The sequence below is a fragment of the Manis pentadactyla genome (genome assembly GCF_030020395.1).
Source record: "Manis pentadactyla isolate mManPen7 chromosome 15 unlocalized genomic scaffold, mManPen7.hap1 SUPER_15_unloc_1, whole genome shotgun sequence".
NCBI lineage: Eukaryota > Metazoa > Chordata > Mammalia > Pholidota > Manidae > Manis > Manis pentadactyla.
In genome coordinates this window covers 2,310,497-2,337,873 of record NW_026644588.1, presented here as the reverse complement: position 1 = coordinate 2,337,873, position 27,377 = coordinate 2,310,497, and the positions used below count along the sequence as shown (strand labels likewise).

The window sequence follows — 27,377 nt, the reverse complement described above, 5'->3', positions numbered from 1 at the left end:
TCTGGGTAAAACCGGAAGGGGGCGGGGTTGTTGGGGAGAACCGGCGATCCGTAACCGAGCGCCGCGGAGAAGGAAACGGATGGTTTGGCGCAAAGCCTGCCGGGGCATGGAGTCCCTGTGAGCTTTGTGCGCATGTGCGAGGAGGTGAAGGGGCTTTGGGGGGCTTCGTCTGGGAGAGTGAGGTGAGCGAGGGGGAAAGAAGGGGGTTTTGGGGGGCAGCTGGACGAGCTTGGGGGAGGGAGTAAGAAGGGGGCCGAGTGAGGGGAGAGAGGTGGAGAGGAGGGGCGAGCGGGAGGCGGCAGGGAGGGGAGAGGGCTGCGGACCCTCGCGGTGGAGAGTGCAGGACAGTTGGAAGAGAGGGAGGGGCTGAGGAAGACCGGGGAGGGGACCCTGTGAGGAGGGGACCCGGACAGGGAGGGGGCGCGGCGGGCTCGGCCGGCCGGCCGGGGTGCAGGTGGCTTCCACCCGGCCCTCGCGCCCGAGGAGTCATGACCCCACGGATCACGTTGGCCGCCGGTGTCCTTTATTCCTTCCTCGTGGGGCGCGCCCACCCTTAGCTGGGCCAGAGGATTAGACCCTCCTAGCGGAGGAAAGCGCTGTCTGAAGCAGCCGCCCCCCACCTCTGCCCCGTCGGCCTCGAATCAGCCTCTGTTAAGCCCTATTTTCAAAACTATTGGGAATTCCGGTTAGATAGATTTAAGTGTGGGAGCTTGTTTCGTTAGTTGGGGTGTCGCCTGACACCTCACAAAGTAACCACTGCAAAGGCTCACTCTACTCCGGGGCCTGCAGAGCACCTGCTGCTGGTTTCTGCACCTTTGTTTTCTTTATATGTAGAGTTCACGGTGTGACTCTTGAATTACTGGGGTTTTCCTCTCCATTTTTACAGCTAGGACGAGGAGTCGGTGTGTAAGGGGGCCATTTGTACCTTGTCCATAGACAAGTCGCTGGTCGGAGGCAGAGCTGGGATTTGCCCTAGAGCCCTTGTGCTCTGAGTAAACATTTGCCCACTGGCTTTCTACCAGGGCTGCAGGATTTTGCCCCCCAGGGAACATGTGGCAATATCTGAAGATGTTTTTGTTAGTCACAGTTGGGGTGGTAACTCCTGGCACCCGGTGGAAGAGGCCAGGGGTGTCGATGAACGTTTTACATGGCATAGGCCAGCTGGCTGCCACAGCGCAGGATTATCCGGCCCACCTATCAGTGCTGTGGTTGGCAAGCCCTGGAGTAGACAGATAGGTCTCACTGAGCACTTACTCTGTGCAGGCCACTTCTGATTCCTGGGCCTAGCAGCCCCTTGTAGGGTAGGAGCTTTCATTAGTCCTGTATTGCAGGTGGAGAAATTAAGCCCAGAGAGGCCAAGTCACATGTCCGGGGTCACACAGGAGTTGAACTGCAGAGCTGAAACTGAAGCCAGGCCGCTAAGCTCTAGAGCCATCTCTTAACATTTAATCCCACATGCATAGGGCCGGGTGCAGCCAGTGTGGGCCCTGGAGTCAGACGGTCTGGTTCAGATCCTGCTTTTGTCACTCCGTCTGTTTCTTAACCTCTATAGCACGCAGGACTATTGGGTGGTGCAGCATTAGACAGACACCAGTCAGTGGCTGTCTGCTGAGGCTCCAGGGTGCCCTGGGTTGGTGACGCTGACAAAGGAGTGTTACAGGTGGAGGTAGCCTGGGGCATAGCGGCCACAGGAGGCACTGGGCCCTCACTGGATGATGGTGGGTTTGCCCAGTGGAAGAACATCATTTCCCACTTGGTATGTGCCTTCCCAGGGACAGGCTCTGGGCTAGGGGACCCCAGGACCCGCAGCAGAGTCCAGCCGGCCTGCTTAGAGGGGTTCACGGTGGATGGTAGGACCGTAGGTGCCTGCACCCCTCCCTGCGGTTGCTGGGCCCTGCAGCTTCCTGCTTCTGTCCCATTCCACTCCTGTCCCAGAGGGGCCTCTGTGCACCTTCCGAGAAGGGGCCCTGGTCCCGGTCCCTGGGAAGCCTTCCCTGGTGCCCCCAGGTTCATCAGTCCTTACATGGGATATGGGAAAGGGGGTGGAGTGTGGCAGACAGGCTCTGCCACTTACGAGCTGGGTGACTCCAGGCAAGATGCCTTCTCCTTCTCCATCTGCAGAATGGAGGCAGTGGTTCTGATCTCGTGGGCCTGATCGTTGTGTGAACTCTGAGCCAGCCAGTGTGCTGGCCTCTGCACGCATGGTCTCTTGCCCTTAAGAAGCTGAAATTCTTGTGAGGAAAGACAGCACACAGGGTAATGGCCAGTCTTGTTAAACACCAGAAGAAAGTTAGGGTAGCGTGATGAGGGTGTTGGGGGGCTATGTTACTGGGGTGATGGGGGAAAGCTCTTCAAGGGGGAGAATTGCATTGAGGCCTCGGGGGTGAGAAGCCAGCTGAGCAAATATGCGGGAGGGAGAAGAGCAGGTCCAAAGGCCCTGAGGTGGGACGGGGCTTGAGTCTGAGAAGATAATCCGGGAGCCAGTGTGGCCAGAGCATGGAGCCCCTGGGAGAATGGTGAGAGAGGAGAAAGGTGGGCACGTGCCAGACCTGCCTCGCTGGGCAGGGTGTCAGGCTTTATGCAGAGTATCACAGGAAGCGACGCAATATGATTTACTTGAGAAAAACTAGCCTTTCTGGTTGCTCTGGGAGATTTGCCTCTAGGGTGGCAGGTGCAGGGTCCGGGAGGTGCTGAGGGGCTGGTGGCAGCTGGCCCAGCGAGGCGGTGGTGTCTGGTTAAGGCTGGTGGTCGGAAGTGGCTCGCGCTCCGGCTCCCCATGCACACCTGTGCTCTGGAGCCACTCCCCTTCTCTCCTGACCTTTTTGCTCTGCTGCAAAGAGGTTGGCTGCACAGCATACCTGAAAAGTGCCACTGGGAACATTTGAGAGAGATGCCTACAACCACCAGCTGGGTGCCCAGCACAGTACCTGGTCAGTGAACTCATCCTCTGTTATCACAAGTCCACAGAGGTGACACAGTCTGGGTGCTGCGACCGTGTGTGGCGCTGTCTGGGAGCTGTGCCCTCAGCTGCAAGTGACAGCAGGCCCGGCCAGTGGGGGCTCCTCGCTTTTACGTGACAAGCTGAGAGTGGATGTTTCCTGGCGAGTTTAGTGGGATGTTGCAGGCAGAGCCCAAGTTCACGGCTCCTCTGTTTCCCTCTCATGGTCACGGCGTGGCCACAGAGCACCAGGCCGTTGTCTGCGCCCCACAGGGAGGAGCTCCAGACGGAGAACCCTAGTCAGCCTCTCCTGTGGGGGAGGAAAACCGTCCAGACACAGACTTCCTCTCAGACCTCGTCGGCTGGAGCCAGAGCCCCTGTCCGCCCGCACCCCGCCTGCTGCAGGAGAACCATCCTGCGGACTCCGCCGCGGAGGCCAAGCTGCTGTGAACGAGAGGCCCCAAAGTACGGTGGTTCACATAAGATAGAGAAGTACTCTCCTCGACAGTCCGGAGGTCTTCTTGGATCGGCCAGTGCCCTGGCCCACCCAGCCATCCGGGGTCCCTCCTCGGCCCCCCCCACCCCCTTGGTCAGGGGCCACACACTCCTGGAAGGAGCCGGATAGGAACATCCTCTGGCTGTGTGGGCAGCTGTGCGGCCGTCTGGCCTCTGTCCAAGCTGTTCAGCTCTGCTGATGGAGCTCCAGAGCAGTGTGGACAGTGTGTGTATAAAAAGGCACGGCTGTGTGCCAGTAAAACTTTTTAAAAAAAGAACAGGCTGCAGACTCAGTCCAAGGGCCAAAGATGCCTCCAGGCGTTTCCCGTCACCTTGGGGTGATGACCCCTGGCTGAAAGCCACTGCTGGGCTCTTGGGTCGACTGAAGCCACTGCCACGTCTGGGTTCCCGCCTTCAGGAAGGGGAAGAGGAAGTGGATGGCTCGCGGCCTCCTTGGGGGTGGGGGGCTTTCCAAGGAGGAGGAAGGGCAGCCAGGCCTTGGGAGCTGGTCGGCCACATTTCCCAGCACACAGGCAGGGTGGGGGCCCCGCAGAGCCTCAGCTCGGGCAACGGGACTCTGCAGATTTGGGGGCAGGTTTCAACAGCCATTCATGTCTCTGGGTTCTAGGGGCCGGGCATCCGGGGCCAGGCGCAGGCAGGTGCAGTTCCGGTGAGGGCCTCTTCTGGCTTGCCACGGCCTGCTTGCTGTCCTCACATGGCGGGGAGAAGGGGGATGGCTTGTCCTCTGAGGCCACCGATCCTGTCAGACTCCATCCTATGACTTCATTTTAATCTTTTCTTCCCCAATTTTACTGAGCTGTGGTTGGCAGATCATGGTCATTTAAGCTGTATGACGTGTGGTGAAAGTGGCCACCTCGGTGAGTCCAGTTAACGTCCCTCAGCTGACAGTTTCTGGCTGTGTTGCTCGTGGTGAGAATGGGGAAGACCCCCCCTTGGCAGCTCTGAAGTACACAGTGCGGGTCCCCTCACGTGTGATGTCCTCAGAGCTGGAAGTTTGAACCTTTGACCACCTTTGTGATTGCTGCATCCTCACCTCCCCTGGAAGCCCACTTCCCGGTGCGGTCACACCAGGTCAGGGCTTCAATGCAGGAGCCTGGGGGACACAGTTCAGGCCGTCGCAGCTGGTAGGGAAGAGCTCGGGTGGCTTCTGGGTAGGCTTCCTGAGGTGTCCTCTGTGGGATGTAGTGTTTGGTGTGTGCCTGGGGCAGACTGGTCCTAAGGTGATGGCGTGATGGTAGCTCATATTTCTGAGCATCTGCTCTGTGCCCATTTTCTGTTCTCAACCCCAAATGAATCCGCGGGAGGTGCCCCCAGTCATCCCCAGTGCCTGTAATGTCCTGTGCCTTCTCAGGCAGCCCTCCCCTAGGACCTTCAGGGCTGGCAGGTGGCGTCTGACAGGGTAAGTGTGGCACCGAGGGGGACGCCACGTCCCCCAGGCCACTGCTCCCTGGGGCACCCGGGGCGGGGACCGCGCGGCGTGGTTGCCGACCCTCGCGCCTGCTCCCCTGCGCACGGGGCGGTGGTTTCCAGGACAGCCAGCAGGGTTCTCACCGTCTGAACTTCCCCCACAGGTGCCGCTGTGCCCTGGGCTCCCCGGCCCCCATGGAGGTCCTGTGCCCCCAGCCCGTGAAGCAGGAGGGCCTGGCCGCTGAGGGCCTGACCCTGGACTCGCCATGGCACCGCTTTCGGCACTTCCACCTGGGTGATGCGCCGGGCCCCCGCGAGGCGCTGGGCCGGCTGCGCGCCCTGTGCCGGGACTGGCTGCGGCCCGAGGTGCACACCAAGGAGCAGATGCTGGAGCTGCTGGTGCTGGAGCAGTTCCTGGGCGCGCTGCCCCCTGACACCCAGGCCTGGGTGTGCAGCCGGCGGCCCCAGAGCGGGGAGGAGGCCGTGGCCCTGCTGGAGGAGCTCTGGGTGAGCGGGCGGCATGAGGGACCTGCACACACCCACCCGCCTGCCCCCTGCCACCCGCAGTGCTGACAGGATCATGTGCACACGAGCGAGCAAACTGAATGCGTGCCAGGGACCCGGGATTGGGTGTGAGGGAGAGCCGGGGCTGCAGGGGCTGGCAGTGTAGGGCATGGGCCCCAGGGCCACCAGATCAGCTCCAGTCACTGAGGGCAAAGGCCAGACCTCTCTTTGGCCAAGGTTTTGTTTGCTGCACGCCGGGGATCGGTGGCAGAGGCCTGTGGCCACGTCTTGCCCAGCCCCCGTTTCATGGCTGGGACAGAACCTTAGCCCCACGCCCGAGCATCGATGTGTTGTGTGGCTGCTTCCACAGCGTGGGCTGGACCGAGCAGCTCCCACAGGCCCATGGCCACAGTGCTGGAAGCTGGCCCTTTTAGGGAAAGCCCACGACTGGCTTAGAGGGTGCTGCACAGCCGGAGAAGGGAGGTGAGCCTTGCCCGCACCGCTCCATCTTTGTAGCCCCACTGGAAGAGTTGAACGTGGGCCGGGGCCTAGTCTTAGTGACCGGCTTTACTGAGTCAGAGCACCCACACCCGACACCTGGTGCTCCTCACGTGTCACGCGCTTGGTGGCCACGCGTGGCTGAGGGGTGAGTGGGCATGAAAGGCCGAGAGTGAGGGACATAGGCGGTGCGAGGTCGGAGGCTGGAGGTGAGACAGAGGGCTCTTCAGGGGGAGCCCTGTGGCTCAGGTGCCCCCAAGGTGGCCGGCGCGTTGGGGGTGGGCTCCTGGCTGCCGCCGCATAGTCTGAAGGCCCGGCTGTGCCGCAGTCCCACTGAAGGACCCAGTGGGCCTCCAGCACGTGGCGGTCTTGGGTAGAGCTGCTTTAAATATCAGGGCAGGGGTTTCTGCCTGCACATGAGGCCTTATCCAGGTGGCCGACCTGCACGCAACGCCCTTAGCTGCCGTGGTGCTGCCCAGTGCCGGGCCCTCTGGCAGCCCGGCAGCTACGTGCGAGCACCGTGCTTTGAGCACCCCGCCACTTCATGGGCTCCCGGCTTTGAAATCCCTTCCTGGCTGTCAGCCTTGTGGAGCCCCGTGCTCTTTCCCGGTGTGTCTCATGCCGACTAGAAGGCACACTTGTGGGCAGGGCTGTGTTTTTCTTGCTCGCTGCCGCATCCCTGGTGCCTGACTCACAGTAGGTCCTCAAAACAGTGCCTGTTCCTGAGCCCCCAGCCTCCCGGTGTCCCGTCTGAAGGTCACACAGCTAGTTGGGGCAGCGGGAGGTGTAGAACCCACATGTGGGCTGTAGATTCCATTGTAAACCCTGCTGTATCCCAGACGCCGAGTCCTGACAGCTGGCTCGGCACCCCCCTCAGCTCTGTGGCTGCTCTGCCCGAGAGCTTTGGCTTCTTGTGGACGCACTTGGCATCTGCACGGTTCACCACCCCATACCTGTGACCCCAGACCAGAGCCTCCAGGACTCCCGGAGGGTCCTCCGAGGAAGGAAGGCCTCCTGGGCTCCACTCATAGGCCTGCTGCCCGAGTGCAGCTGGGGCCAGGGTGCCAGGTGTTTGGTGTGGGCTCTGCTCCAGCCTGTCCGTGCCTGGGGAGGCACTGCCCTGAGGGTGTAGGAGCCCGGCTTGGGGTGGGGGCCTCTCCAGGCCGTGAGCTCGGCATCCTCCAGTCTGAGTCAGGACTCACGGGAAGACCGTGTGCCTTTCCAACCCCTCTGACTGACACCAGGGTGGGAGGTGCCCTGCCCAGGGCCCCGAAGCTAGTGTGTGGCTGGAGGTACCCAGGGACCTAGTTGGCCTCCTGCAAAAACCACCCCACCTCTCAACACTCTGTTACAAGACGCCTTCTTCAGGAAGTGTTTCCTGGTCAGTCAGAGCGAAGGCGGGGGCTGGAACCTTGATGCATCTGTCTGGTCACTTGCTCTGCATGTACGCTCGTGAGGGGGACTAGGAGTCAGCACCCTCCCTGCAGTGAGGGGTGTGAGCTGGCGCCCCGCCATGGTTCCTCAAAGGTTAGACACGGGGCTGCCCCATGACCCACAGCTCCACTCCTGAGTGCACCCCCAGGAGAAGTGAGCGTGTCCATCCAAACCTGTGTGGGCGGCACAGCCCCAGAGTGGCTGGCTAGTGAACAGGGTTCCGCGGGCCTGCCCACTCGGTGGGGTGTTGCTCAGCCCTGTGATACACCTCGGAATGGCAGACATGTGAGGAAATGACAACCAACCAGGAAGGTCGTGTTTTGCGTGATTCCCTTACTATGAGCTGTACGGAAAGGCAGATCTGGCAGACAGTCAGCAGGTGTTGGTTCTGGGGGCGGAAGAGTGACTGCTAATGGGTTGAGATTTGTTTTAGGAGTGATGAAAATACCCTAAAGTGGGTTGTGGTGATGGTCAGACTGGATATACTGAAAACCATTGCATTGTATGTTGAGCGAGTGGATCCTGTGGCATGTGAGTTCATCTCGATAAAACTGTTCCCTAAAAAGGGTGGGTCTGCAGAAGGAAGACAGACCAGGCCCCCTCCCGGAGCCCACTCTGTGAGCGGAGAGGGGCAAGCAGGCTCAAACTGCAGCGTGACGCTCGCGCTGACCACCTCTGGCAGCTCCTGTGGGCCCCTTCTGTGGGGCGGGTCCGGCCTGGCACCTCTCAGGTTGTGGGGGGGCTGTCCTCTGGGGGCTGCTTGGGCTTGGCGGTCCCCGACTGAGTGTGTGCTCCAGCCTGGCCCGCTGACCGGTTGGTGCGGGAGGGGAGCAGTAGAGGCTGTTGCTGGGTTCTCAGTTCTGAATGTGGTACCTCTCATTTCAGGGATCGGCAATGAGGGCGCCTCGTGATGGGGCAGAAGGCCCTGGGGTCAGCGCTGGAGAGGAGGGCGATGGGTTGATGCCCATAGGTGAGCCCCTCACCCCCTTCCCACACACGCCGTCTGACCCAGCACCCAGCGCCCCTTGTCCCCCAGCCTGAGGGACCTCCTGCCGAATGCTGGGACCTGGAGGGCACAGGGAGTGGGGTCAGGATGGCCTGTCCCCAGCGATGCCTGCCAGCCGTCAGCAGACCTAGGCACCATCTTGCCAGCTGCTCTGCAGCCCGTGCTGCCCTTGGGGGAGGCGACCTGGGCCCTGTCTTCCTCGAGAGCTGAAGCACAGGTTTTGATGACATTGCCTGATTCTTAAGCACCTTTCACATTCTTAAATACACGTGGCATGTGTGCGGCATGCCCTCTGGAAGCCCGGATCCGACAGGAGGAAGCCCAGGCCCAGAGCCCAGGCGGGTGGTGAGGGCAGGGCCAGAGCTTCCAGCCCCTGCCCCTCATGTGAGCCGGCCTGACCCTGGTCTGGGAGGCCAGGGTGTGAGACCGGGCCTGGCGTGGGACGAGCTGCGCGTGGTCTGGGAGTCAGTGGTCTGTTGCACTGGAGCCTTTTCCCTGAGTTGAACTGTGAGCAGGAGGCCCTGAGGTTAAACCTGGGGCAGGGCTGCCCCACCCCAACCCTGCAGTCTGAAAACCCAGAGGAGGGGCCGGCCCTCCATCCAGCCCACTCGCCTGCGCAGATACCCCCCCATACCTCCCACCCCATCCACCAGTCACCACCCCCTACCCCCACTCCCCTCCCCATCCACCTCCACCTGTCTACCTACCTTCCTGTTCATCCACCCATCCGACTCCCACTGTCTGCCCTCCCGGCGCACCCGCACACCCATTACGAGGTGCCCACCAGGCCCCAGGACTGCTGGGCTCAGAGTCACTGGGTGAGAAAGGCGCCTGAAGCAAGCGCGCCTCCCACCCCGGCGGTTGCCCGGCATTAGTGCTCACCACCCGCGGGAACCCTGCCTTTCCTGCCCCGCCGCCCCCGCCCCGCACCGCTGTTCCGGCACCGCAGCCCTGACTGTGCGCCTTTGCCCGGCAGGAGACGCGGCCCCCAGGGCTGAGGTGCCGGCCGCAGCGGACCAGGCCGCGCGCCCCTACAAGCAGGAGCCGGGCAGCCCCCCGCCCGCGCCATCCGCCTTCTTGGCGGCCCCGGGCGCCGCGTCCTGCCCCGAGTGCGGCCAGGCCGCCCTGAAGCCGGCGCACCTGCTGCGCCACCGGCAGAGCCACTCGGGCGAGAAGCCGCACGCCTGCCCCGAGTGCGGCAAGGCCTTCCGGCGCAAGGAGCACCTGCGGCGCCACCGCGGCACGCACCCCGGGGGCCTTGGGCCGGCCCTGCGCCCGCTGCCCGCCCGCGAGAAGCCGCACGCCTGCTGCGAGTGCGGCAAGACCTTCTACTGGCGCGAGCACCTGGTGCGCCACCGCAAGACGCACTCGGGCGCGCGGCCCTTCGCCTGCTGGCAGTGCGGCAAGGGCTTCGGGCGCCGCGAGCACGTGCTGCGCCACCAGCGCACCCACGGCCGGGCAGCGGGCGGCGCGGGCGGCGCAGCCTCGGGCACGGCGGGCGGCAGCCCCTTCCCGCCCTGGCCGCTGGGATAGCCGCACGCCCCGGGCGCCCCAGCCCGCCCTGCGCCGCCTCTCGGCTCTGTCCCCCAGACGCACCACCCACCTTCGGGCCCTGCCCTTGTCTGAACTTGCTGAAGCCACACTGTCTGGCCTCCCCGTTTGGCTCTCACCTGTGACCCCCCAGTGCCCGCCCTGCCCCCCACCCGCCCCTTCCTCCTCGCAGAGAAGGGCGGGGGCGTTGCCAGGCCAGCTGGAGCTCGGAAGAGGCGCTGGTAGGAGCTGCAGGCACCCCCGTTCCTGAGGAGGCTGAAGGAAGGGGTCTGGATCTTGCCCCTAGGAGACCTGGACAGACTGGGGGTGGGCAGGTTGACAGTCCTGACAGGGTGGACTCGGGGACCTGGCACCGGGCTCCTTGGCCTTGTGCCTCTCTGCGACCCAGGAAGGCATGAGATGGCCAGAGATGCCTGTTTGTGGGAAGCGGAGCGGAGACGATTCACCAGCATCTGGAGAGTAATAAAGGCACTGATGAGGTGTGCGGACCCGAGTCCCATCTTCTGTCCTAGGCCGCCTCCTGGGTGAGTGTCTGGGGAGGGGCTCTATGGGCGACACTATGCTGGAGGCCCTGGGAGCCTGGCCAGCTCTGGCACCCTGTGGTCAGTGAGGTGACGAGAAATGAGTTTCTACCCAGCACACGTCCCTCATGGAGCCCAGGCGTGGGGTAGCATTAGTTTCCACGACGGTAGCATTAGTGGCGCCCTGCCCCTCGCTGACTGTTACTGGAGTAGGTCATCCCATTCCGTGTATGTCTTAGGCGGCCCATTTTGCCGAAAGGAATGCAGTCCCACTAGTGGTGGACAGGAGCCTGTTGGCCATGGGTCCCTGGTGGGTCGCTGCTGAGTGCGGACGTCAGCCCCTTTCCAGGGTGGGCTCAGCCCCTGTTCTCAGTTCAGCACAGTGCCCTTGAGTCTAGGCCCTGGTTTCTTCTCTCTGGTGCATCTGACCAGTGCAGCCCAGGCTGCGGACTGTGCCTGGCTGCAGGAGTGTCTGGGAAAGGGACCTGCAAGTTGGCAGGTGTGCAGCCCCCCCTTCTGGGACCCACAAGGGGGCAAAGACCCCAGGCAGCTGAGGGAGGTTTGGGGCCAGGTGGTCTGAGTGCACGTGTGGGCCGCAGCGCCCAGCTTGTAAAGCAGCCGGGCACAGCCCGTTGGGGTTAAACAAGGCAGTAAGTGCAAATGCTTCATGCTGCCCGGCCGCCAGAGCACCGAGGTTCTGGTCACCCTTGGCTGGGCTGCTCCAGCACAGGAAACTGGCCTGGGGAAGTCTCATCGGCTGGAGGCTGCCAAGAGGGGCCTGGGAGTGGGTGGGGGGCTCAGGCTGAGGCCTGATAGCAGTAGAAACTGATGTGTGCCACGGCCAGATCCTCTCCCTAATGGAGAGTCTGTGGTGTGTTCATTTTCACAGTCCAGGGGGTCCCACGTGGGGAAACCACATCAGCGGGGGAGGGTAAGTGGCTGGGCCACGCTGGGGACCAGAGTCCAGGGCCCTGCACCTGCCCTCACAGCGGTGGGACCCGCTCCAGCATCTGCTGCCACATGGGCTCACTGCCTCTGCGCCTACGTGGCTGCTGCCTCACTGTCCAGCCACACTGTGGAGGCAGCACCCCTTCCCCCGTGAGCTACTAGACCCACGCCCTCTGGCAGCCCCCGACACTCACTGTGGCCCTCAGTGTGGGCCGCTGGTCACCGTGCATCATGCAGAATGGAAGCCTGGGTGAGCCTAGGCCCCAGTGGGGGCTGCTGATCCCAGGAACACCCTGGGGACAGGAGGTCCACGGAGGAGGTGGCCCTGTGTCCGCTGGCGGGTGCACACAGCGCCCAAGCCACCCGCTGGCCTCCAGCCAAGTGTGCGGCCCATGCTACCTGGAAAGGTGTGCGGTGCTGGGCGCTGTCTGCCAGATGTCAGGAAACTGGCACCGTGAGAGCCCAACCCTGGGGGTGGGGAAGAGCTGCACCCGCTGTTTGGGAACAGCCCAGACTTTAAAATAACAGAAAAATTCAGCTGTGCAGCCTCACGGGGTCATGCCGGAACGTTAAGAAAAACCCTTCCCGGAGGTCACCTAAGTCCTTGCGGGTGAAACTGTGCTTGGCTAACCACCCCTGTTGGGTTAGAGGTTGGCTTGTACGAAGCCGGTTGGCTGTGCTGAGGAGGACATTTCCCTCTGTCCTGAGGAGGACTGCCAGGCGCGGGGGTCCGGGGCCTGGAGGACGTCAGTGGGTCTTGACTCCAGTGTCGATCCCGGTTCTCCTGGCCTCCTTCTCGCAGGCGCTACATTGCATTGGGTCATCATAAGTGAGTCAAATAAGACATTAACCTGGACTTGGTCTCTGTAGGAGTTTTTAAAAATCCCACAGTGAAGGTTTCAGTGAGTTCCCAAAGTCTGAAGCAGTGAACCAGAGGTTACCCAGTAACAGGGCCTCATGCTCACAGCGCCGTGCAGGTGGGGAAGCAGGGAAGGGACGCAGGGTAGCACCGCTCCACCCGCCACAGAATGAAGCTGATTTTAGAAGGGAGCATAAAAGCCCAGGGGTGCTGGTCAGGAGTCAGCCGGTGCCTGTGGAGGAGGCGGGGAAGGACAGGCACCTGTGTCTGAAGAGAAGGAGCCGGTGAAATGGACTTGCCCACCGATTGCCAGTGACAGGCTGGTGACTGTGGTGCCCCCCTCCCCTGACCCTGGCTGCCACGCCTGAGGTCTTTTTTGTTTCCATCCACACCTTGGACCCTAAAGCCTGGCTCTGCTTGGCAGCTGGGCCTCAGCTTTGCCATCTCTAGTGACAGGTGCTCCATGTGGCTTGGGGTCCTGGCTGCGTGTCCCCAGGGTGATGGCTCAGGGCTCTGTCAGGAAGTCAGCTGGTCCCCACAGCCTCCCCACAGCTGCCGCACCCCCGCCCTTTTCCCCAGGGGAAGGGAGCCAGCGGGCCTGGTGGGGACCCAGCCCCGCTCCTTACTTGCCGTAGGAGGTCACCAAAGGGTTCCCGGTCCGGCTCCATGTCCAGCGTTCCTCAGGGTCACTGCCCCTGGCCCCCTGGGTCCACTCTGATTCCACTTCCAAAATACACCCAGCCCAGCCCTCCACCCTCACCCCCCGGACTCCAGCCTGAGCCCCTCCTGCTGCAAATGCCACAAGGGGCATCGGGCTGCAGGAAGGGTGGGTGTTTGGCGTGCCTATCATCAAGCAGACGTCAGCCTAAGTCTCACTGACCTGCAGGTCTGGGCTTTCCCATGGGGCATAGCAGGGCCTCCAGGCAGAGCGGACAGAGCAGTGCGGCGCATGGCCTTTGGGGCACGGGCCCAACCATCACGACTCACTCCCACCAGTCTGTTGGCCCCAGCAAGCTGCAGGCCAGCCCACATGCAGGGGCGTGGGGAGGGCTGCCTCCTGATGAGGGGCTGCGGGGGTCCCGGTGCAGAAGCTGAGACGCTGGGAAGGGTAGGAGCCAGGCCATTCTGCAGTCACTCTTCCAAAAACCCTTGTTTACTGAACAGTTGTCAGTGAGCCCTTGCTGTGGCCAGGTGCCCTGGCAGGTGACCCTTGGGACAGTGGTGAGCCACAGGGTCCAGGCAGCCTAGGCTGTGTTCTAACGGTCCTGGGAAAGCAAGGCAGACGCCCAAGGAGGGGCCACAGAGCCTGCAGATCTGATGTCAAACAGCATGGTGACGGGATGAGGAGGGTGTGGCCTCGGGCCTGGGGAGGGTCTGGCTGAGGCAGGGAGAAGCAGGCGGAGGCGGGGAGAGCCGCTGCAGGGGAGGCGGGGAGAGCTGCTGCAGGGGAGGCCCAGAGAGCCGCTGCAGGGGAGGCTGACGAGCAGCACTCATCGGGGGTGAGGGGGTCTCTGATGCGAAGGGGGCTGTGGCCTCGCCTGCCTTGCCAAGAAACGCTAGTAGGTGTGGGCGGGCCCTGCACTGACCCGTTTGTGTTCAAAAAGCCACCTTTGGTCTGCCAAGCGGGAACCAGACGAGGGGGCAGAGGCTGAGAGCAGCAGACTCAGGCATCGCTGCGCAGCCAGCGGTCCTGGGAGGAGAGCGAGGCTGGGGACAAGCGCCCCCACCGCCCCCTCCCCGGCTCCAAGACGGCTGTGGGATCAAGCACTCGAGTCACCGTTCTCAGGTGTGCGGCGTGTGATGGCTCGGCAGGTCTGGGCACTCACAGCTGTGCCATCTCGGGTAGCCACCGTGCCTCTCCGAGCCTCACATCTGTACGCCTGTCACTGGTGCCGCAGGGCTGGGTGGGAGGACTCAGGCCACGTGCACATGTCCTCGGTGCATGGCCTGGAACCCGGCAGGTGCCTGTGGTTTGCATCTAGGATCGTGGTAACTGACCAAGACCCATTTCCAGGGGGCCCTTCCCAGCCTGCTCTAGAGGCAGGGTCTTCGGTACTGCACTGTCCTCACAACTCTGTGAAAGTGTTACTCCTAGTTTAAAGATGAGGAAATTGACATGCAGGTGGCCAGTTAGGAAGTGGCCAAAGTCACGCTTCAGAACAGGCACGTCTGGGCCCACAGCTCTGCACGGCCCTTTCCTTCTCCAAAGATACACAGAGAGTGAGGCACGCGGAACACGAGGCGGAGGCAGACAGGGATGTGGGGCGGCCCAGGGAATGGGGGCTGCAGTCAGGAAGCCCTGAATTCTGGTGCAGGGAGCCGGCTAGGACCCACCACCGCCGGTGCCCCCTTCCCGTTACAAAGCCCAAGGAAAAGACTCGTGATCGTATGTCAGTCTCGGGCCCTGGATGGTTTCTAGGCCCAGGATTCAGGATAGACCGTAACAGGGGCCAAGAAGGTTGCAGGATGAGCAAAGGGGCCCAGGGGCACGCCTGGGGCCTCGTGGGGTCTATGGTGACCTGGAGGCGGCTCCTCAGCCCTGGCAGCTGCCATCCGCGGACCTGGGACCAGTGTTTACAGACCCCCTGGCCTGGCACAAGAAGCCATAAATCCAGGTCCTTTTGCGCCATTCCTGACCCCTGCGTGCTGATGACACGATCGGCAGGTCTCCTCAAACACAGCGCGAGGAACCACACCAGCAAAAGAAGACGCGGCAAACAGGTGGATGCGCAAAAGCACGCTGAGGACTGGTCTGGCCGCCAGCACCATCTGGCCTGCCCCTCGGCCTGTCAGTAAGACGTGAAGGCCCAGGGGCTGGCACTGGCTCACCCGCGGCCCCACAGCGGGCCAGGGACGTGCCAGGATGGCTCCTCGCGGCTCGGCTGACCCCGAATCCCTCCTTCGGGGATGAGGTGGAGGACACAGGCGTGGAGACAGGCGGTGTTGGAACATCACTGATGTTTGGGATGCGGGCAGGAAACGGGGTGGGTCTTCATCCTAACCAGACACCCTGCTTACCTACCTACCTATTGCCTACCTAACATCTCTCTGTCTACCCATCTATCCCTATCTCTCTCCGCCGCTACCTCTATTTCTCTACTTTTTCTCAGTATTCTAAAGGAGAAGAAAGCAGAGAAAACCCAGACCCTCCTGCCTCCCACCCGCCTTCTCCTCTGTCTCTCTGCTTCCAACCTGCATCCTTTAGACGCTTGAATACGTCATTGGTTGGGCCGGGCTAAGTTCCCCCTACCTTGTGTGTCCAAGTACTTGATGGAAACAAACGGAGTGGATCATCAGTTCCTCTGGACGTTGCTGAGTGTTCCCGGCAGAAGTCCACGGCGTGGCAAGTGGTGGCGGGAAGGGAGCACCCCTCCATCTGCTGTTCAAGAGCCTGCACCATGACATAAACAGCCAGAGGCATGTTCTGGGATGGCAGGCTCCGTGCTCCTTCAGCCCAGGGCCCTGAGGACCAGTTGCCTCTGTCCCTTGGCCTTATAAGCCCCAACCCAGTGAACATTTAGATGTAACGGTGGGGGCGGGGAGGACCCGGGACTGGTGCTCGTACGGAAATCTGAGCATCTAGTCTGATGTGAGACCCTTCCTGCCTCCCGTTTCTTCGGCCCTTTGGCCGTTAGGAGTGTGTTGCCGCGCTGTGTTTGTGAACTTCCCAGTTTCCTCTGTCACCGCCTGCCAGTTTGACACCTCTGTGGAGTGAAGGACGCCCCGTCAAGCTGGATGGGATGTCATCAACGGTATGGACGGCGCTCTTCAAGATCGCACAAGGGCTCGCCCCATGCCAAGTTCTTAACCCACACGCACAACCCCCCAGAAACTGAAAACGGGGGAAGCATAGCAGTTGGGTGCCTGTCACCGGGACTGTGTGGTGCATCACGGGGTCTGTGTGTCTAGATGCATCAAATCTTGTGTTAACTGTGCAGTTCTTGTACATCAACCACACTTCAGCAAAGAGAATTAAAAAAAAAACCAATTCAGATCGGCTTAATCGCAGCACAGGGGCACGTAAGTGGGAGCACGGGACTGGGGCCCCTTACCAGTTTCTGGCTGCTGTTTGCCTTCTGGGGTCAGGGCCGTCCTGCTTGCGCCCCCTCGTGGTGCCAGGGCGACACAGCAATGGCCAAGGCTGGGGGCTTTTCCAGGAAGAGCCGGAGAGAATACTCGTATGTAAATGTTACGTGTATGCAAATATCTATGTATAGGTGTATGTAAATATGTACATATGCATACGTAGGTGCTATGCATGTGTATGCGAACATGTATGTATATGTGTTATGCATATGTAAATGTTTTGTAAGTATATGAATATATATGCATGTAAATGTGTATATCATACATTTATATAAATGGGTATGTGTGTATGTGTACACACATATATGTAATTGTGTGTGTGTATATGGGTATGTGTATATGTAAATGTATGTATATATAAATGTGTACGTTTACGTTTATATAAAGGGGTCTGTGTACGTATAAAGTGTGTGTTTGTGTAAATGGTATGCATATGTGTAAATGTGCATACATATGTATATCCATACCTATCTTTATACCTGGAAAGATGCTTCTGGAAACTCTCAAAAGAGCAAGGCAGCACACTTCTCAGTCCGCAACTAGCTCTTCACAGGACGCTCACCAATTACAAAGGGACAAAATGTAACTGCCCAGGAGCCCCCCAGGCTGACTCTGCCTCAGCCAGGCGGTCAGTGGGTGTCCCCGCCGTGGGATGGATTCTCGGGCTGCGTGTCCTGATGGGGTCTCTCTGGACAGAATTGATGCGACACCACGGTAAGGTCTGTGGGCTTCCTGCCAAACGCGTACAACCCAAATCTAATCACAGGGAAGAGTCAGGTGTACCCGAGTTGAGAAGCATTCCAGGCAACAGCTCACTGGTCCTCTTAAGCGAATCAGGGACAGTGTCAAGGTCACAAAAGACAGAAAGAAGAGCTCTTCCAGTTTAAAGGAGACTGGAGAGGCTGGCACGGAGGCGATTGGTTTGTTTTGTTTTGCTCTAAAGGGCATTACTTGGCCCATCGGTGAAAATAAAGTTTGTAGCTTGGATAGTCACACAGTATCAATATTAATTTTGCAAAGAGGGAGAGAGGGTGAGGGAGGGGAGGGAAGGAGAAGGGAGAGGGGAAGGGATGCGGGAGCCAGGGAGTGGGGGCAGCATTCCCTAGAGCACATGGGACACCGAGAAATGCAGATATTTAATACAGCCCGGAGGGCCCAGGGTCAGTAGGACCGGATGACCGTCCAGGGCCGCCGCGGCGTCCGCCTCAGGAAGGGGGGCTCATTTCCACGCGTCCGGATCGCTAAGAGGGCTGGGGTCACGGCGGCAGTCGTCTCAGTCACAGAAATCCGAAGACGGCGACCTTGTCCCACGCCGGAGCCCCTCAGCCTGGGACCTGGAGCCCCGCCCTGGCTGTTCCCAATCGGCCCGCCCCGGCGGGGGTGCACGGTTCCCCCCGCCCCCGGCTCCGCCTCGGTCCTCCGGGCCACCCCTCCTCCTCCTTTCTCCTGCCCGCAAAGCCATGTGCACCTACTTGTCACTTTCTCCCCTGAAGGGCCCCGCTTCTCCTCCGGATGAGAAACGGAGGGCGCGGCGGGGGCAGGAGCCAGGGTCGCCGGGGCCCTCCCCGGGGCCTTCAGTTTCGCCCAGGATGGGGGCCCAGAGAGCCGCCTCCAGGGGGCGGGATGTGGGCGCTGAGGCCCAGACTTCCGGGGAGCGGGGGTGCACCCCGCCCCCCACCCCGGCCGTCCTTCCTCGGGAAACCTGAGCGGGAGGCAGACAGACAGGCGGAAAAACAGCGGCGGAGAGGAAGAGACACACACAGCGCCTGTTCACGCAGCAAATACTCGTCGCACTCGGGCCGCCGCTTTAGGCTCCTGGGCGCTGTCCCCGTCCGCGGGGCCGGGCCGACGCCGCCGCCCGTCGGGAACCCCGGGCCCGCCTCACGAGGGTGTGTTCCCGGGCAGGGAAACGCACACGCGGCGCCCGGGCAGGACCGCCTCGGACGCAGGGAGACCAGGGGCCCCAGCCGCCCACGGGCCATGGGCCGGGCGGAAACGGGATGGGGGCGCCGAGGACGCGGACTCGGGGCGGGAATGGAAGGGGGCGGGGAGCGGGGATCCGCGGGCCTGTGCGGTCACTGCGGCGGGAGCGTCCTCCTGCGGGCAGCACCCTGGTCCGACCTCACGGGCCGGCTGCCAAAGCCCAGGCCGCCGTCCCCAACCTGCTGGCCCCCCGACCTTCCCGTCACCGCCCCCTGCTCCCCAGGCGTAACGCCGCAGCGGGGCGCTGGGACCGCGAGCGCGCGAGCCAGAAGCTCCGGGGAGGTGAGAGGAGGAGGCGGGCAAGGGGCCGGGGGGCCGGGGCGTGGGCGGGGGAGCACCTGAGAAGACACCCGGACCCGCAGGCTCGGTGTGCGCGCCGTCCGGGAGCAGGCGACCCCCGCCCTCCCTCCGCAGCTCTCTGCGCGCCGGGGCCCCGCTTCGGCCCGCACGTGGCTCCGTCCTTCCGGTTGGTGGTCCTTCTCGGCGGCCGGCTCAGCCTGGCGGGGACCCCCGCGGCCGCCCCCGGGCGCCGGGTGAGCCCTTCCCGCCCTCCCCAGCCCCCCACCGCGTCCTTTCCCCCGGGGGCGAGGGCTCTGGTTCTCCAGGTGGAGCCGAGGGGGAAGCAGGACAGACCGACCTCGGCCCCTCTCACGGCTGGAAGAGTCGGGGTTCAGCTTATTCAGAGCAGACGTGTCCTGAAGCCGGGGATGCACGCCGGGAAGCCCTCCAGGGCAGCCTGCAGGGGGGTGGCAGCTGCCCGCAGGGGGGCGTGTGGCGAAGTCCGGCCCCCACGCCTGCCCCGCTGCATCGCCGGACCCAGACCAGGCTCTGAGGGAGCCCATCCGGGAGCCTGGGCTGTGCAGGCCCGGCCCTCGGACATCCTGGTTCTGCGCTTTCTGGCTGCTTGGCTTCCCCCAGGTTGCCGAACCCCTGTGCCTTTGTGCAAGGACAGCATGTGAGGGCGGCTGAGGTGGCCGGGCAGGAGGCCTGCGGTCATCGCAGAGTCGGGGGACCCGGGCTGGGGGTTCCGCTCCCCTGGGCTTGGGTCTCAGCTGTCCTCCGTGCTGGCGGGGTCTTCGGCCAGCCCCGTTTCTCTGCGGGTCCCTCACTTCTGAATAACTAGGGGGCGGGGGCCCCACCCAACGGGAAGGTCAGGGGACCTCGAGGAGGGCTGATGGGCTGGTGCTGCTCGACCCGCGACCTCGCTCCGCGCTCCACAGGCTGCAGCCCATTCCTCTCGGAGATTCCGTTGCCTTACTCCCGGTTCACGGAGTGGAAAACAGAAGCTTAACACCCTTATCATGCAGTCGTTACGAGTGAAATCTGCCTGAGTGTGCGTCCAAGCCCCGCTGCTGACTGCGGGACTCAGGCAACTTGCCTCAATTCCGTGAGCGGAGGCTTATCAGTGCCGACCTCGTAGGTGTCTGGGAGGGTCGGTGAGAGGACTGGTCAGGGACTCAGGACAGAGCCAGGTCATGGGCGGGCGCCCTGTGCAGACCCCAGGCCCCAGCTCCGGGGGGGCCCAGCTGGGTTCCGTGATCCGCGGTCACCGTCCTGAAGTCCTTGATCGTGTTTGGTCGTGTTTTTGAGCTCTGGGTCCCCTCAGTGGTGCAGCCAGTGCCGCTTGGAACTGGCAAGTAGTCAGCCCGCAGTGATGTGGGCCACTGGGACGAGCGGGCCCCGGCAGCCTGCCCAGAGCCGCCCAGGGATGCGGCCTGCTGTGTGCGCGCGTGGGGGGTCGAGGGGGCTCCTCGTAGACGGCCTCACGGCAGCGGTGTTTCAAGCCCTTTTCATTCCGAGTTCCCGCGTCCCGTTTCCTCCTTGGTGAGATGCAGAGCAAGCCAAACCGACTTCCCGGGCTGGGGGGCGAGCACGGCGCTGACGCCCCGGCCCAGCCCGCGGACGCCGGCCGCCCTCTCTGAGTCCGCTTCTCCACCTCCGCCCAGGTGCGAGGAGGCTGGACCCTCAATAGTGCCGGCTACCTTCTGGGTCCCGGTGGGTGCGCTCGCCCCAACCTCCTGCCCGGCCAGGGTCCACCTGGCGCCTGGGCCCGGCGCGGTCCCTCCCGGCTCTCATTTCCAGGCCTGTCTTGAGGCTGCTCCGGCGGAGTGCAGGCGTGTGGGTCCTGGAGCCAGAGCACTGGGGGCAGACCCCAGCTCCGCGCCCTGCTTGGTGGGCGCCCTGTCGCTCTCTGCCCGGTTTCCCTATCTGTGACGGTGGGATGGCGCCTGTGTCGGAGGACGCCCTGAGGACCCGGGAGTCAGAGCAGCCCCTGCACCTAGTGGGGCCACACGATCATTAGTTGTGCTCTTCCTCTCCTCGTATGCCCCCCATCCCCGTCCCTCCCTCCCCACTTCCCCAGGTGCATCGTCACTGGGCACTTGTACACATGCAACATGCTGCTAAGTGGCCGTTAAATCTACTATATTCTGAGACCCCTGGGACGCCCCAGGCACCACTGACATCTGAGCCCATCGTCCTGTGTGATGGGGCCTGCGCTGGGGTCCTGGGATGCAGAGCAGGTGCCTAGGTGCCGGGAGCACCTCCAAGCTGTGGCAAACCGCAAACATCTCAGACGGGACCAAACAGCCCCTGGATACCGAACCTTCCCTGGCTGGGAACCTCTGAGTACCCGAAGACCGCACGGGGCTGGGGGAGGGAAGCCACTCAGTGGTGCAGAGACGGAATGAATGGCAGGAAGCCATACTTAATTTTGTTTAAGATGAATGCTGCTTTGTTCTAGACAGGCGCTCGTATTCCAGTGCTCAGCTGGCCTCCAAGAGGGACCTGAGGGCGATGTTTGCCAAACCCGAGACCGCAGGGGAAATGGGGAGGAGAGACACAGGTATGCGGCACAGCAGGAGGCCGGTGGCAGGGCCTGGAAGGTCGGGGGGTTGCAGGGACCCTGTCTTATCCAAGCTGTCTCAACCAAGAGCCCCTGATGTACAGCCCCCACCCCTCGCCCTGGCACACAGCCTGGCCTCTGAGTCCCCATCCTGGCCTCGACTGCTCCCTACGACCCTATTCCTTCACTTCCCCAGCCAATCCCTGCCAACCCACACCTGCCCTGCCTGCAGTCGTCACCCCACACTTGAGCCTTGCTCTCCCAGCGCCACCCAAGCCTCACCTTGGCTCCGGCTTTGACCTCGAACCCCCATCTGACCTCATAGCTCAGTTCCAACCTGACCTGTCTGCCAGATCACACCTTTACTTCCAAGCTTTAAACTTACGGGGAGCTCCATTCCCACCAGTGCTCACACTCAAGTGTGCACCCGCCGCAGCTCTGGCTCCGGGGTTGCTCAGGGCACTGGTCTGTTTTGCTCTAGGATCTTTGCATGGGCTAGTGCCTCAGTCCAGAAAGTTCTGTTCCTAGAGCGTTGCATGGCTAGGTTCTTGACATCATGCAGAAATCACATGGAGGCCAGTTCCACTGTAGTGGCTTCCCTGGACCATTATATCTGAAATAACCCTACTGTCTCTCTGTTTTGTTACCTTGTTTTATTTTAGTATGGTATTTATGGCCATACGATTCTTCCTTGCTTCGTGTATTTGTCTGTTTATCGCTGTCTTCTCCCCGTGAAATCTGAGCTCCAGGCGAGTAGGGCCTTCCTGGCTTCCCTCGGGGCTTCGCACAATGGGTGACTCAAAGCAGGTGCTTGGTAAATATTTGTGCAGTGAATGAATTAAGCTGTCCAGGCACGGGCTCCACAGGCTGCCTTCCCACCCAGCCGTGACCACAGGGGGCCGGGAAGCCCAGCTTTGCTGCCTGCCTCCCCTGGGGTCACCTGATTCCACCCCCTCCCTCAATCCCAGCCCCAGGTTTGCGAACGAACACCATACCTTTATTCCAACTGCAGTAACACATCTGAAGAGCGCCCACTGGGCCTCACCGGCGCGGGCTGGACATGCGCCCGACTCACTGACCCCATGCCAGCCGTGGCTGCACCCTAGCTCTTGAAAACACCCACCACCTTGTGCCACCTGAAAATGGGGGTGGAAAGGGAAACGCGTGGGCAGGACCCAGAAGGGAAGAGGGCTGAGGAGAGGGCAGGCATTCGGACCTTAGAGGACTGACCAGAGCTTCCCCCGGGGCCCCTCCCCAGCCCCAAGGGTCTGTGCAGCAGGGCCGGGAGCCCCTCCCAACCCACCCGTTTCCCCACAGATCTGGGCCTGCTCGGCAAGGAGGTGCCCCAGGGAGTGGCCCTGCAGCCCTAGAGGGACGCCGCCCAGCCGCAGCCTCACCCTCCCTCCAGCCCCCCGCCATCCCTTCAGGATCCTTGCTACAGGCCCTTTCCTGAGACGAAGATCTGAAATCACACCCCCACTCTTGGGAGGAGAGTTCGGAGCCCAGAAGAGGCACCCTGGGAAGTCTCTGGGGGTCACCTGTGTGCGGAGGCCGTACCGATTTACCCCCGGAGTAGGCGCGAAGCGTGGCTAACAAACTCAAGGAAATCCTGGAGCCGGAGGAGACCCCGGGGGTGACCAGAGAACATTCCTGCAGTGCATTTAAAGTAACCGTTTTCTTTGGGAATCAGGCCAATCACAGCATGAGCAGTGGAATAACAGGAAGCCAATCTCCTCTAACTGAGATGCTGTGATGTGTCGGGTTGACAAGGTGTCGCGAGGTTGACAGGAACGCCTCCTCCCCTCCTTCCGCCGTCCCAGAAATGAGAGGCGATCCAGAGCAGAGTGGAGAGAATGAAGTCCTTTTCAGATGACCAGTGTTTTCTCCTATTAGTTACTATGGGGACCTGCTGGGGTTAGGGAGTAAGGACAGCAGGTGACGCGTGGGGCGGGGCTCAGGTTCTGTCGGAGGCGGGTCACCGAATCTAGTGAGGGGACCCACATTTACCTCGGGGTCCTGGCAGCTGTCTGTACCTGGATACCTGACCTAGTTCATTAGTGTCACACGTTCTGAAGCTGTGTTTCAGCATCATGTAAGTTGATAAGTTGCGTGCATGTCCAGAGGAGCCTTCTTTTTCTCATTGCACAATGCCTCCTTGTATCCCCATCCCTGCCTTTGCTGTGGACTCCTGTCGGATGCCAGTAATGCCCGTTCTGGAACCTGCCGCTGTGTAACACACGGCGCTCACACCTCAGTGGCCTAGAACAACCAGTCTTGTGTTAGGCACCATGCTTCTGCAGGTCAGGACTCCAGGCAGGCAGGGCCCGGCTGCATGATTCCTCTGTCCCCTGTGGCTTTGACAGTGGCCACCGGTGGGTGGGCTGGCCTGGAGAGTCCGCAGTCTTCACTCACCCGTCAGGTACCCCGATGGCTCTGGCTGGGGGCAGCGGGGCAGCCGGCCCGGGTGCTGACCCAGGCCCTGTCCAGTGTGATGGTGTCGGAGCATGAATTCTCACAGGGTATTCGGGGCTTTCATTAAGGCCGCTGTGACAAAGAGCCCCCCAGATACGGTAGCACAGACGTGGTGAAGGAAGAGCCCGGGGGAAATGATCAGAGGTGGGACAAAGCTCTGCCGTCCTCGGCCCTGAGGTTTCATGTCTGGGCCCGAGAGGGGGGCTCCGTCTGCCCGGTTCTTCTGAAGAAAAGTCTTGGGACATCCACCTCACCTTTGTGTGTGGCCCCTCTTGGCCTCAGCGAGGCAGGGGAATGCCGTCCGTAGCTGGAGGTACCTGCCCAGTGGAAAACAGGCAGTAATGGTAGTGTTGGAGGCAGCTCTTCAGCCACAGGTTCCGATCTGCCAGCGGCAGTGCGTGGACGGTAGTGCTGGCCAGGATCCCACCCTGCGGGGGACCAGGCCTTCCAGGGAAGCTGCACAGGGGCCTGAGGCAAGGAGCACCGACAGCCTTTGGCCCCAGGGAGGAAGAGCTCCATGAACTCAGATTTGTGAGGTGCGGCCTTTCCCTGAGGCCCCAAGGAAGGGATGGAAGGGATGTACATGTACAGGAGGTCCAGGGGGCTGCTCAGGGCCCCGGGAACATGCCACACAGAGAGCACGGGTGAGCGATGTGGTGGGGAGCGGACAGGAGCGGCAACGACTCTGTGTTTTGGTCCTGGAAGCGCAGCCTGTCTCAGGCAGGCCACTGGGAGCTGGGAGGCCCCACAGGAGGGACCAAGCCACACGCTGGAGCCCAGGGCCCAAATCCACGCCGGCTGCCTGTCTGGGGCACACCTAAGCCTCACTTTAACGTGCATCCTGAGTTCTTATTTGTTGACAATCCTCAGCCCTGACAGCATCATTTCCGGATACCTCAATAGTCCACCATCTGGGACCCAGGCCACTATCCACACAGTCCATCCCTGGGGTCAGAGACCCTCTGCAGGTCTCAGGCCTGCCCCTCCCAAAAGCTCAGGAGGGAGAGGGTGGGGGAGGCGGGGCAGGCCCACCCGCAGACACGCAGCTCTGCCTTCCTGCCCTGTGGGCCACCCACAGGGCATGGCCAGCACCGAGAATGGGGCAGCTGGGCCAGGGCCTAAGGACTGCCCACCAGCCCCCCTGCAGGAGTAGGGGTGGGTCTCCCGCCGCAGGTGCGAACTGCCCTCCACGGGTCCAGGTGACTAATGGTGAGTCCCAGGGAGCAGAGGCCGCCTGGGGGGTCCTCCCCTGTGCTCAGAGTCAGCGAGGGTCCCACGGAGGAAGGGGCTGCACAGCAGACACTTATCTGACCACCGTCCTTCCTTGATCAAGTTCCCCAAACTAGCCTCTTAGAAACATGTAATTAAAACAAACTTTCAATTGTGGGAAAATATAGGTAAATGAAACTCCCCATCTCGCCCAGGCTCAAGAGCACGTTCACCAAGCTCGCTCGCCCGCCACCACCCTGCCCTACACCCCCAGGCCTCTCTTCCTGCAGAACTGAAGACTGCCCCCAGTAAACACCAAGCCCCCTCCCCCACTACCCAGGCCCACCACCCGCTTTCCATGTCCAGTCAGGGTATCTGCCCTCTGGGTTTTACTTAGCATAATGTTGTCCAGGTTCAGAGTGTGGCAACAGGATTTTCTTCTAAGGCTGAAGGACAGTCCCTGTCTCCCAGTCCTCAGCCCCACCCTACAGCCAGCCAGCCAAACTCTGCAGGTGGCGAAGCAGCACCATTTGGTCTGTTCTCCTGTTTTGGGTGGTTCTAGGACAGGTGAGGGTGTCAGGGTCAGGAAGTGCCCCCTTTCAATGCCGGCCTGCACGGGGCGTAGGTTGGGGGCCCTGATCCAAAGTTCTACTTGGTAGGACTATACAAAAGGGACTGGAGACTGGATTCAGCCCCCTGCTCTCCATGAGGGCAGGGCAGTGAGCATAGACTCGGCTTGGCTTGACGCCAGCCCATTCCCCCAACGTGGGGTTTCTCAGCCCTGGCACCACTGAGTTTGGATGGGGTCCCGCTTTGGGCTGAGGCTGTCCTGTTGTAGGGCGCTGAGCGGCCTCCCTGGGCTCCCCCACTAGATGCCAGGAGCACCCTTTCTGTAGGTGACAGCCACAGTTGTCTCTAGACATTGCCAAACACCCACCTGGAGCAAAATTGTGTGGACTGAGAATTCCTATCCTAAGGGACATTAACTCACTAGCCTAATAAGGACTGAACTAGTTCAAAAAATCAGCAAAGAAGATAAAAAGCTGGACTACAACACCTTCACACACAGGGGTATCGAACCGTCATCTGGGAAATCTAAATAAGCATAATACACCAAAGAAGGTAGCAAGATAAAATAAGGATAAAAATTCAAAAAACGTGCTATTCAAGTTAAGAAAATATGAAAAAATAAAGAACACACTAGGTGGGGCATATGGTAGAAGACACAGCAGAAAAATACATTAGAAAGGTGGCAGAAAATATTGCAAGAAGGTGGGGTCAATGGGAAGCGACAGGCTTTGGGTCCCCAAAAGAGGGGAACATAAAAATGGAGGGGAGGGACTGCTGGAAGAAATAACGAAGTTTCATAAGATTAAAGACGGAAGTCCCCTCTGACTGGTAGAATTCTTAAGGTCAAACAGCAAAAATCTACACGCAGTCAAAAAGGGCGAATGTCAAAAATACCTAAAAGAAGGAGAACACTCAAAAACCTCGCAGACACGTCCCCTCCCCAGGAGGCTGTAAGGCTTCCAGTGAAGGTGCTGGTGGGGGAGACGGGGCAAAGGGAAATAGTGCAAACCTGCAGATCTGGGTCGGGCAAATACACATCCCCACCGAGCGCGTGTGCACAGCGCGCTCCCTGCAGTGCGAGCTCCCGGACAGGCACGCTGGAAACAGAAGGACAGTGGATAGCACAGAACCCTGGCGTGTCGCCTGTGTATGTGCCCATCGTCTCCGTCTGTCCTTCCGGCTGTCTATCCATCTGTCTGTCTATCCGTCTATCTCTTATCTATCATCTCTCTACCTAGTCTCTCTGTTTATGTGTATATATATATATATATATATATATATAGGTATCATTAATCTACAATTACATGAAGAACATTATGTTTACTAGGCTCCCCCTTCACCAAGTCCCCCCCCCACATACCCCCTCACAGTCACTGTCCATCAGCGTAATAAGATGCTATAGAATCACCACCTGTCTTCTCTGTGTTGCACAGCCCTCCCCATGTCCCCCCCCGCAACTATACATGCTAATCGTAAGGCCCCCTTTCTTTTTCCCCACCCTTATCCCTCCCTTCCCACCCATCCTCTCCAGTCCCTTTCCCTTTGGTAACTGTTAGTCCATTCTTGGGTTCTGTGCTTCTGCTGCTGTTTTGTTCCTTCAGTTTTCCTTTGTTCTTATACTCCACATATGAGTGAAATCATTTGGTATTTGTCTTTCTCTGCCTGGCTAATTTCACTGAGCATAATACCATCTAGCTCCATCCATGTTGTTGCGAATGGTAGGGTCTGTTTTTTTCTTATGGCTGAGTAATATTCCATTGTGTATATGTACCACCTCTTCTTTAGCCATTCATCTACTGATGGACACTTAGGTTGCTTCCATATCTTGGCTATTGTAAATAGTGCAGCGATAAACATAGGGGTGCATCTGTCTTTTTCAAACTGGGCTGCTGCATTCTTAGGGTAGATTCCTAGAAGTGGAATTCCTGGGTCAAATGGTATTTCTATTTTGAGCATTCTGAGGAACCTCCATACTGCTTTCCACAATGGTTGAACTAATTTACATTCCCACCAGCAGTGTAGGAGGGTTC

At 60.8% G+C, this 27,377-nt stretch overlaps 1 protein-coding gene and 1 long non-coding RNA gene across 4 annotated transcripts; one reads left to right on the top strand and one right to left on the bottom strand.

The window, feature by feature from the left end:
• The first annotated feature begins 15 nt into the window (after positions 1 to 15).
• Positions 16 to 10,342, top strand: ZNF444 (zinc finger protein 444). 3 transcript variants are annotated; one of them, XM_036926409.2, is made up of 4 exons: positions 16 to 182; positions 5,026 to 5,368; positions 8,183 to 8,267; positions 9,280 to 10,342. In XM_036926409.2, exons 1-4 carry the CDS (start codon positions 133 to 135, stop codon positions 9,834 to 9,836), a joined length of 1,035 nt encoding a protein of 344 aa, XP_036782304.2. In that variant the 5' UTR covers positions 16 to 132; the 3' UTR covers positions 9,837 to 10,342. The 3 variants fall into 3 exon arrangements, with proteins under 3 accessions (XP_036782304.2, XP_036782305.2, XP_036782303.2); XM_036926410.2 differs by lacking the exon at positions 16 to 182 and adding an exon at positions 3,909 to 4,311; XM_036926408.2 differs by lacking the exon at positions 16 to 182 and adding an exon at positions 4,321 to 4,853.
• Positions 10,343 to 16,159: 5,817 nt separating this feature from the next.
• Positions 16,160 to 18,135, bottom strand: LOC130682251 (uncharacterized). Its single transcript, XR_008995474.1, has 2 exons — positions 17,741 to 18,135; positions 16,160 to 17,518 (listed from the first exon to the last, which is right to left on the bottom strand). It is a non-coding gene; the product is annotated as an uncharacterized LOC130682251 (long non-coding RNA).
• Positions 18,136 to 27,377: the final 9,242 nt, after the last annotated feature.